Raw genomic sequence first — 10927 nt, 5'->3', positions numbered from 1 at the left:
GGAATACACATTATGTATGAAGAACAGGGCAACGGGGAAAAAAATGTTTCCGATAAGGTCCACCCCATAAATCATGTTATCTCTTTCTGCAGGACGATTATCACCAAGAAAAAAGAGAGAGCAACACTCGATTATGTAGTGTTGCTGTTCACATTGTTCACTTCATCTTTCATTATGAATTATTAGATTTTAATAATTTATAATAACATATTATTATATTTACTATTTCACATTATAAAACTTTTCTATTCCGTTAAATACAGCTCGGCAATCTCAATGACCAGAATTTTACTCTGGCAACCGTAACTGTGTCAAAATTAAAAAGTTATCACTGTCATTAACCGCTTGAAAAAAAACCAACGCGCTTCGCTTCTCTTTTGGAATTTATGGTACTGTAACAAGGCTTCCTTTTGTGTCGCCCTCCGTAAATGTTGTAAAATTCGGTGCAAATCATATCAACAATGCACAATTAAAACTTCTATAACGACGGGAAGCGCGTACACGAATTTGATTACACATACCCGTTATTACGGATCAATATCGAAGTTGCGTTGCGTCGCGATGCTGTGATAGCGTCGCTCATTAAATGGAGGCAAAGTCAGGCGTTGGCGTTCATCACCATTGGATGAAAAGCATGATGGAACCGGCCGGCGGCGAAAAATCAAACGATAATCGTCAATCGGTGAAGCGGGAGAAAATGGCGGAAGCGTACAATGGGTCTGAAGTTAATTACTCGCAAGGCGATTCCCGGTTCCGCTGCGACGTATGTGATCTGACGTTTGAAGGGATGGAATTTTTGATGCTACACAAGAAGTTTCACGGGAATGACAGGGACGCCGGGCCAGTTTCCCGCGATCCGGAGCCACAGACTCACAAGCAGACGACCACGAAAAAACGTCGTAAGTTCCGTTGCGATCATTGCGACGTGAAAGTCAACAGTCAATATCACTTGGACATCCACCGCAGCAAGCACGAGGGTGTCACCTCCAAGAAGTACATTTGCGAGGTCTGCGACCGCAGTTTCGTTGCAGCTCAGTTTTTAAAATCACACATGCAAACTCACTCTGCCACCAGCACTATTAATTGTGAGATTTGCAACAAAAGTTTCACTGGACAAGCTTATTTGAAGCTTCACATGCAGCTACATAATGATATAAAGAAGTTTAAATGCTCTAAATGCGATGAAATGTTTCCGACTAAGAACTGTCTTAAAGTTCACATGAAGAAACACACTAAAGTGAAGAATTTCAAGTGTGATATATGCAACAAGCAGTTTGTGTCAAAGATCACAATGGAGAAGCACAAGCAAACGCATGAGGGACAGCCGGTAGACTGTCTGGTTAAGTGTCCACAGTGTGACCGTACGATGCACTCATCACTGCTTCGCACTCATATGGCTCGGGCCCATCCCCCGAATATAGATGATGATGTGAAGCGACCCTACAAGTGCTCGACCTGTGGAAAGTCGTTCATTGTAAAGATCAACTTGAACCTGCATATACGCGTGTGCCACCCGGACTTAGCCGAACCTGAGGAGGAGGAGGAAGACGTTATGACCGACAACTCTTAGTTTTATTTCTTAAATCTGTAACCTATCATGTATTGGATATAATTATACTTTTTTATTCTAACCATTAGCGAGTTGTTTTCATTTACTTTGACATTGACCTTGGTTTTTGATGACTCATTGGATGCAAAATTATCTTAATTAGTCACTCTAAATATTGTGTAGATGTTTAAAATGCTGCTAAATGAAATCTTACTTATTTAAGCTCTACAATTAGTTTACTCTTTGTGTTATTAATAAATAATTATAGCTAGATTTGTCATTTATGTTTCCACCTTTTTAGTTAAACACAACTAAGTCAACATCATGTGTACCTAACTGTCTGTCTCTTAACTATATTATTCATTATTAAAGGAAGTTAAGTAAGGCGTTTCAGACAGGTTTATCAAATAATATTGGAATCACAATTCGATGCTCAAGAAGTTGCAATTTTATTTCAAATGGGGTTGGCAACTTTTGTTGATGATGTCATAGCTAGCTCCTATCTCGCAACAATTGTCCTCTAAGATTTGATTTAATCCATGACAAAAAAAGAATATTCTAAGGTCTTCGAAAGATTACCGGGATGTGCCAAGGTCATCCCACAAGTGAAAGGGAGAAAGAGATATTTTTCTTACTAGCACTAAACTTATGTTATCACCTTGGCATGGCCATAAGAATTTAGTGCAAACTATCATGGCACAAATGGGTAAATATTTGCCAACTTCATTATAAGATCATTGGCTAATACCTGACCTGCAGCTGTTAAATAAGGGAAACAGGTACTCATGCGCGGATCCAGGGGGTGGGGGGGGGGGTCATGAAAATAATAATAATTTAAGACTCAATCAAATAAAACAGTATTTTTCTCGTAACTTATTTACTATAATTTATTATGAATAAATAGAATAAAATAACATTATGAAGTAATAATTTATGGCGTATCAACGGTCTCCATCTTATCTTCTTTAACTTCCTGCTCTCCTTCTTTGCTTTCTTCTTTTTTCTTTTTTGCGTCGGCCTCGGCTTTCTTCTGAGCTTCCTCTGCCGCTTGCTGTGAAAAAAAATCGAAATAAGTTAGCATTGATTATTTCTCTACTCGCCACTAGATGGCGTTATTATGAAAAATGTTTGTATGTACAATACAGTACCAGTAAAACTGACGATTATTCTTAACCCTTAAATGCAGGTATTTTATTTTTGGAAAAACGTGACAGGCATTTGTTTTATGACTTTGGGAAAAATATATGCCGAGCTAAAAGTAATGCCGACGGCCGCGAGTGCAAGGCCCATTCAGTGGTGACGACCTTAGCGCGCCGCAATAGAACTTAATGTCGGCTGCTCACGTGCGGTCCGTTTGTTAATGTAGGTAAGAATTTAGAATGGCGACATTTTGTGAACATTAAAGGAGTGCGCCTTCTGTACTTGTACTTGTACTATTATATTCTGTGGGTTAATCCTTCACCTTAGCCTTCAGTATGTCGTCATCTTTCTTCTGCTGCAGCGTCTGGCTGACTTCCCTGATGACGGCCAGCTGCTCCAACTGCTCCTGCCGAAGCTGGTCATACACCTGAATAACAATAATTATGCACATTAATTAGGTATCCCAAATGCTAGATTGAATTGAATAAAAAGGACCGTTTCAAACTTTGGATAGTGAGTTTTGAGGTCATAATGAACAACTTTTATTATGGGACCAATGCTGAAATCGCGAAGAAAAATTTGGCTGTTTCACACATTTCGACTGTCATGATGCCCGCTCATTTTTAACCCCCGACGCAAAAACGAAGGGGTGTTATAAGTTTGACGTGTCTGTCTGTCTGTCTGTCCGTCTGTCTGTCTGTCTGTCTGTCTGTCTGTGTGTGTGTCTGTCTGTGGCATCGTAGCTCCCGAACGGATGAACCGATTTAGGTTTAGTTTTTTTTTGTCTGAAAGCTGAGTTAGTCGGGAGTGTTCTTAGCCATTTTTCATGACAATCGGTCTGCTATGTCGCAGTCGGGGATTTTTTCAAAATTTTAATTTTGTGGTTAGGTTATTTACCGTTTATAAAGCGCGTGGCTGATTTCGTTCGTTACGAGTCGCGACATCTAGAGTTAAATAGCAGTACTATTAATTCCGTTAATTGACACTAGATGTCGCCTAAACCCATGGGAGTATCATGCGGCGATTGTTAAGGCGTTAGCTTGCGTGTTTAGGGGCATTTTCAGAATTCGGGACCCCCTAATAAGAGTTGTTAACAAAAATTAACTCGCTGTCAGTTTTGCGACGACAAATAAGCTTAAAAATCTGTCTAAAAATTTACTTTTTTCACATTCTGAATGTAGATTATCGCTTAAAGTTAATTAACACAAAAACAATATTTTTTCCCCTCACTAGCTCGGAAACACGTGTTTTGTCCTTTAATACCAGCGGGTAAAAACGCATTTTATCCACTAGTGGGTAAAGTAATTTGACCTTGAATAAAGTCAAATTAACTGCTTTAAAATTGATAAAAGTAGGTGAATCTAGTAATAAAGATGATTTACCACCCGTGGAACTACTGGAAGCAGTGATAAACGCATTTTTTGCGTTGTAGTTTCCTCGCTATAATGAGGGGAAAAGTTTTGTGTTAGGTGCAAATGTATTTACTACTCGTGTGTTAAAAAACTCGCAAGTTCAGGATTCTATTCTCGAACCACTCGCTTCGCTCGTGGTTCAACTATAGAATCCTTTCACTTGCTCGTTTTTCAATTCCACACTCGGCGTTAAAATACAACTTTGCCCCCTTGTATAACAAATAACTATTATTGAAATTTAATGCTTAATTATCGTCACAAAACTTACAGTGAGTTAATTTTTGTTACTTACGCTAATTGGGGTTTCCAAATTCTGAAAATGCCCTTAGATATATTGAGCACCCCGGGCGCTTGGATATTTTTGATCTGTACAATACCTGGATGACGGGTACATCCTTGTCCAAGTTAACTAGGAACTGGTCGAAACGGTTACGAAGCACGGAGAAACGCTCGGGGGTGACGGTGGTGAAGTAGCGGCTGTGTTTGCCTATCGACGATGTCTTGGTCGCCATTCTCTACTAGGAAATACATGGATGGAAATACATGGAATTTGTAAGATGAATTTGAGAAACGAGAGTTCTGTATTTAGAGATGAATTTTGTACATTGTTGACAATTTAAAAGTGCTTATTGTAAGCCTATTTGAATAAAGAATATTTTGATTGATTGATTGATTGATATTATACACGGTGTAAGATAAGGAAACCGAATAATTTTAACAGCGTATTCCTCATCATATTAGAAGAGTACAATGTCATGTAAACTGTTCTGGATTTCGCCTACGTTCAGAATTATACCTAATCATTAAAAAAAAATAACAATTACTTAATATTTCTCAGAATACAGCGCTGTTTTGATGGCTATGAACAGGTTGTCGGACATAATCTAACTATCTTCGTAGATAGATGTCAAAAAATAACTAGAAACTCATTGCAAAAAAGTATTTTTTTACAAAAAAGTTAAAATTATTATTTTTAGTGCCAGTTTTACGAATAACATTTACTTTTTATGTGAAAATATATCCAAAAAAACTAAAAAAAAAATACAACATTTTTTTTGCGAAATTTGACGTTTTATCTTTATTTTGCCCTCAGAAATGCGTAGTTAAAATCTTTTGGTTCCCTCATACCGTTACACCGTGTATACTTTAATGGATATTAGGGGAAACTTAATTGCCAATCTACAGAGTTTTGTTCGAAAAACAAAGAATTTAAAAATTGTTATATTTGGTTCGATTTTAATAAAAAAATATTTGTTATTAAAATCAAAACATAAATATCGATCCATGCAAGGACAATTTACCTGATTATTTTGAACACAAGATACAAACAAAGTCTGATATAAAAATACAACTGATGGAAAAAGAACAAACAATTTAGGATTCTCAACAAGTCAGGGGTTTTCAACAGTTTTTAAGAGTTCGTGTCCACTCGTTCGTACTACAAATAAAATCGTGAGTTAGCTAGCTAGTTTACTTGTAAAGCCTCACCACAAAATATGTAATATGACTACGCGCCATGTTACGGAATTTCATTGGAACTATTTTCTTCATACTATACTTAACTTTCATCCCATACATCAGAATAACAGCGCCCTCTTGACAATAGTCGTAATTATATTTCTGGTCAGGCTTTAAGTATCTATAGATCCAGGGGGCCGATTTTTGAATCTCACTTTCACTAAAATACCGGTTAAAACGGTGAATTGCCTATTATTTTCAGTGACAACTTTCTGAATTCGAACGCCGTGAGACTCAAAAATCGGCCCCCGGTTATAAAACAAAAGGGATATAGCAAAAACAAGTGTTTAAATAAAAACATAAATTAGTAGTAACTAAGTACTTATAAATACGCTACTTGTCGCTAGATGTCGACTGGAAAGCTTTTTGACAGAAAAGCAAAGTATGGAGTTTTTAAAATAATTACAAGACAATACGTTATGTGGTCTCAATCGCTATATAAAAGCAAAGAGGATCGAGTATTATAGAGAGTTACTGTCAAAGTAAAATGTGTAATCACTGTGCATAGACTGCCATCTCTCGACACGAGCTTAAAACTTTCGAACGTCAGTTTTGACAATTTGTGAATTTGACCCATATTGTTAGCTTGAGATGTGTTAAAATGTCAAATATTAATATTGGCGCCATCTAGCCGAGCGTTCCCCAAAGATGTAACGCCATCTAGGCCACCGTACCTTTTTGTCTAGGGCTTTGAGGTACGTTTTTTTCTTAGACTTTATCCGTCTATACGGAGTTACATATGTCTTTGTTAGTAGTAACTAAGTACTTATAAATACGCTACTTGTCGCTAGATGTCGACTGAAAAGCGTTTTGCCAGAAGGATTTTTTTATAATAATTACAAGTTACAAGATATTATGTTATGTTATGTGGCTTAAATCGCTATATAAAAGGTTGGCGGCAACTGGGGTCGAAAGTTACTCTAATTAATAAAACTTCATGGCATTAATTAAAAGTTCAATGGGTATCAATATTAGCATAAAAATAGACTTGCTAATGGCGCTTCTCGCTTGAATAACTCGGCCCAGACATTACGGTATTTTATTTTATTTACTGTGATTTTATACTATGTTGTATATTATGTCAATAAAAAGTATAACACAATGATACGAGTACATAATAAGCAGTACTTAGATTACTTAAGTATAATATTATCTTCGTTTGGCCGAAATATTGACTAGTAGCAATAACTATACAGAGTGGGGCCTGGGGGCCGATTTTTGAATCTCACGTCGTTCGAATTCAGTAAATTGTCACCGAAAATAGTAGGCAATTCACCGTGACAATTTTCTGAATTCGAACGCCGTGAGATTCAAAAATCGGCCCCCTGTAACAAAGGCGAAGAATTGAACTGTAGGCTATTCTCCTTATACTGATCAAGTTGTTCAGTGACTTTTAAAAATTATGAAGGCTTTAAATTTTTAATTTTTCATACAAAATAAATATTAGCTTCAATGTACGCCATTATCGTTGTCATTGACGTTGTCTGTCACACTTTACAGAATTCGCAATACATTACCTCTTAGAAAAAACTTTCAAGGGTGATAAAAATCAAAATACAAGTTATTTTTAAAAGTCGCCGAACAAATGTTGATCAGTATAAGGAGAATAGCCTAGAGTTCAATTATTCGCCTTTGTTACAGGCCCACTCTGTATAATGCTAAAATCATATTTTCCCCAAATATTTATGAGTGTTTTTATTTTCTATAAGAACAAATGACATATTTCTTTATTAAAATATTATGATCTATACACATTAAAAAAAAAACTTGTGGGCATCATCAATGTACTCATGATAGTATTTAATAGGTGGCGCTAAAAATCGAGATACGATTCTTAGTATGAAGATTGTAAATCCTATATAAATAATCCCAAAAAAGCATCTATTAACGATCTTCATTTAGGTACAGTGGGCTGCGAAATTGGATGGAGAAATTATGAATGAAGTCATTGATAAATTCGCCATGCACTTTTGTAGCTCACTGTACAGGCAATAAATTTATATGACAGTAAAGTCCTTTCAAAGACGGTGTAAAAATACCTAATTTATGCGTGTCAGTATTGACAGAGAAGAAAAAGTTGCCACTTATTTTGCTCGTAACTAACCTTCCTACATACATGAAGCAAAAAAAAAAACACTTCAATAATGATTGCATATTTAAAACATGATTTAGAAAAATAAATAACAAAAATTCTCTATTTTTATACCGACTATTATCCCTATATCTAGAACTATTTACTGACATGGTTAAGTACACAAGATATTTTTAATTTATTTTAAATTCATATAATTTACTTATATTTATTATAAATATGTACTTACACAAGATTTTCTTAGGTATTGGCACTAAAAAAATGCGTGAAACGAAACTCAAAAACATATAAGTAAATATATTTCACCAACGACGCCAAATACATACCTACACTACAGCTGACATTCCATTTTAAACGCACAAGTTTTTTTAAATAATAATTTAGTACATGTTGCGTTCAATATGTTCTTTGATATTGGCACGGAAATAATAAAAAAAAAAATTGTCAAATAAAATGCATGAAACGAAACGCAAAACCACCCCTCCGAGGCTAATGACTCACTCTTCACCCTCTGCCGATGGCACCCGAGCCCTCCCGACACCCTTCGTCCCCTCGCCCGCGCGCTCGAGCCGCACGAAAAACACACCAAATTCACTATTATTATGTAACACACTATACTTTTTTCACAAAAAAAATATAAACTATTATGCCCGCCACGGACCGACGCGATCAAACTCACACAAGTGTTATTAAATTAGTTTTTAAAACGGACTTTAGTGAAAACAGATATTGATTTTCTTGTGACGTCCCGTGAATGCGGACTGTGTTATTACAGTGTACATATAAGTGTATATGCAGTGTGATTTATTTATAGTAAGTGCAACGAAGTGATTAAATAAAATGTAAAAAAATGTGTGGTAAAATAGAAATATCAGTGCCTTTGAAAAAAAAAATTAAAAAATGCAACTTAAAAATGGAATATAAGCGCATTCTAATTGTATTTATTCTCATATTTCTAATTCAATTCATTTTTAAAAAGTTTAAAAAAATAATCAAATAATTTATAGAAATTAAATGTAAAAATATTTAAACCCGAAATAAAATAATTATTAGTGCGAGGTTTTTGCGACTAAAAATATTAGGTTTCAAATTTCGATCGATAGTTCAAGCCAAAGCCAGACGTAGGTGGTTCTATTTTTATCTTGTAATCGCACTATCTATGGTTTTGCGTATGTCTTGCAAGGATATTGAATGAACAGCATTAGTTTACCTACATTTACTAATTATAATCTAAAATACTCTTTAAAAAGTATACAAACAGTTATTTCTTAATAAGTGCAATGTAAATGCTATTGAACAAATCAAGCTAACATTTCAAGCTATTCGCTACACCTGTCACCAAAAGGTAGAAACACTAATACAGGAGTTTCCTGCCCCATGAAGTGAATCTTGATTGTATAGGTTTACCCTATCCATTTCGATACTAATCATTATAATTTAACATAGTTTTATAATACTTAAAATATTTTGGTGTCAAAACACTTAGATTTGACGAATAAAATGCTTCGAAAATGTCAGTGTACATTGCATTTAACGTGTGCAAATATGTTGACAATAAGTTTATTATCGAATCTAACGAAGTGTACCTAATTATATTTGTAATTATGCACTTGTATCTAATTGTGATACTGTTTGTATATAATAATAATACGACTCCGAGTCATATTTTAAGAGAATTTTTTTAATAAAAACACGGTGTTATGTCAATGTTAAAAATAATCGTCAGGTGCAAATGGTCCTTCGAACCGGATTTCTACAAAAAATGTGTTTAAATCGTACAAATGTGACGTTTGTCAAGTCTCAGTCAAAAACGATATAAATACTTAACTACCCAATTATATGTAGTAAAACAAATATTCATCAAATAAAACATATACAGCAAAACACCAACTATTTATGGTCCATAAGGGCACAAGTTCAACACCTAATTGATTGCTGATACTTGGGAATGGTATAGGGTATTTTTTTATAGATGTTTTCTGACATTTTATTATGAAATGAAATGAAACTTAGTCACCCCGAAACATTAGTTGTCCCAAAAAATTATTTATTGAAACTTAGTTGCCCCGAAACGTTATTTATTGGACTTGGTAGTAGCAGAGCAGTAGTTTTATTGCTTACCTGCCTGATTTTTGTACCAAAACTACCAAGGACGATGAAAGTGCTACGACAGCGTAGCGTTCGTAGCAGATGTTTAGTCGTAGCTCTTCGAGATGTGTCTTTTTATAGGACGAGTAAAATTGGGAATCTAGTGCTATCGACCACATCTTTCCAACTATTTCAGAAAACGATCGATAAAATAATGAGTTGCATAAATCGGCTAAGTACCTGAATATTAATTTAGATATTTTAATAAGGGTTCCTTTTGTACCTTTTTGGTACGGAACCCTAAAAACAATAACAATATTATGTACCTATAATCGGAGTTCATAGTATATATTTCTCTAGTTTAATCCATTTAATAATGTGATTTTTATACGATTATTACGATATAGGTATGAGTAATTCAGATTATTTCGGTATTTCATTGAAATTTCGTTACTTTTAGACGCATCATCGTCATGGCAATTCTAATATTGAGTTATTTGAAAGAATTTGTTAAAATCAGAACTTGTATTTTAAATGTAGGTATATTTGTATGAGATAGGTATGAGTGATTCAGGTAAATTTATTAAAATAAACGATTTCCTTAAAACTTTAAAAATAGTATCAACTTTAGACACATAAATGACATAATGTGCATTTCGAAAATGAAGAGCAAATTTTTCGCTATCTCGCAATCACCTTAAGCTAAATTACCTCGCTTGGCAAGTACATGTACTTAGCAAGTACAAGTACTTAGCAAGTACGAAGACAGTTAATACCCTGCATACCCAGTAACATTGGCAGCGTGCCAAGTAGAAGCTCCTTGCGAATAAGACGTGAAGGAGAAAATTGCTATCTGAAAACGATTTCTATCGTATTACTGAAATGTTAGGTCACGTAATATATCTGATGAACCGTCTATGATTTGAAGAACAGCTGTTTTTAATAAAGTTACAAACAAACTCTTAATAAATAATAATATTGTTACGAAACGTGAATAGAAAAAAAAATATTTTGAAGATATTGAAAATAATCTCAAAAAAATATTGTACGTTTGATTTAGACGATGAAGATGATTAAATATATGTTTAGTGTCAATTAGGATCAATTATAGTTAATACAGCCAAGTCT

General features: G+C 34.7%; 2 protein-coding genes across 2 annotated transcripts; one reads left to right on the top strand and one right to left on the bottom strand.

The window, feature by feature from the left end:
• Positions 1-637: 637 nt before the first annotated feature.
• Positions 638-1570, top strand: LOC125240198 (gastrula zinc finger protein XlCGF17.1-like). Its single transcript, XM_048148022.1, has one exon. It carries the CDS (start codon positions 638-640, stop codon positions 1568-1570), a length of 933 nt encoding a protein of 310 aa, XP_048003979.1.
• An 839-nt stretch (positions 1571-2409) lies between these two features.
• LOC125240337 lies at positions 2410-5482 on the bottom strand. Its single transcript, XM_048148231.1, has 4 exons — positions 5403-5482; positions 4479-4619; positions 3012-3116; positions 2410-2600 (listed from the first exon to the last, which is right to left on the bottom strand). Exons 2-4 carry the CDS (start codon positions 4611-4613, stop codon positions 2481-2483), a joined length of 360 nt encoding a protein of 119 aa, XP_048004188.1. The 5' UTR covers positions 4614-4619; positions 5403-5482; the 3' UTR covers positions 2410-2480.
• Between the last annotated feature and the right edge of the window lie 5445 nt (positions 5483-10927).

Source organism: Leguminivora glycinivorella, chromosome 27 (assembly GCF_023078275.1).
Source record: "Leguminivora glycinivorella isolate SPB_JAAS2020 chromosome 27, LegGlyc_1.1, whole genome shotgun sequence".
Taxonomy (NCBI): domain Eukaryota; kingdom Metazoa; phylum Arthropoda; class Insecta; order Lepidoptera; family Tortricidae; genus Leguminivora; species Leguminivora glycinivorella.
This window is presented reverse-complemented; position numbering and strand designations above follow the sequence as displayed.

What these genes read in the sequence shown, in the direction of transcription:
- LOC125240337 (XM_048148231.1), bottom strand. Translation starts at nt 4,613, where the DNA reads ATGGCGACCAAGACATCGTCGATAGGCAAACACAGCCGCTACTTCACC. An exon ending in AGGATGTACCCGTCATCCAG is followed by an intron (nt 3,117 to 4,478) that starts GTATTGTACAGA and finishes ATTGTTATTCAG; the next exon opens with GTGTATGACCAGCTTCGGCA. An exon ending in ACGACATACTGAAGGCTAAG is followed by an intron (nt 2,601 to 3,011) that starts GTGAAGGATTAA and finishes TTTTTTTCACAG; the next exon opens with CAAGCGGCAGAGGAAGCTCA.
- LOC125240198 (XM_048148022.1), top strand. Translation starts at nt 638, where the DNA reads ATGGAACCGGCCGGCGGCGAAAAATCAAACGATAATCGTCAATCGGTG.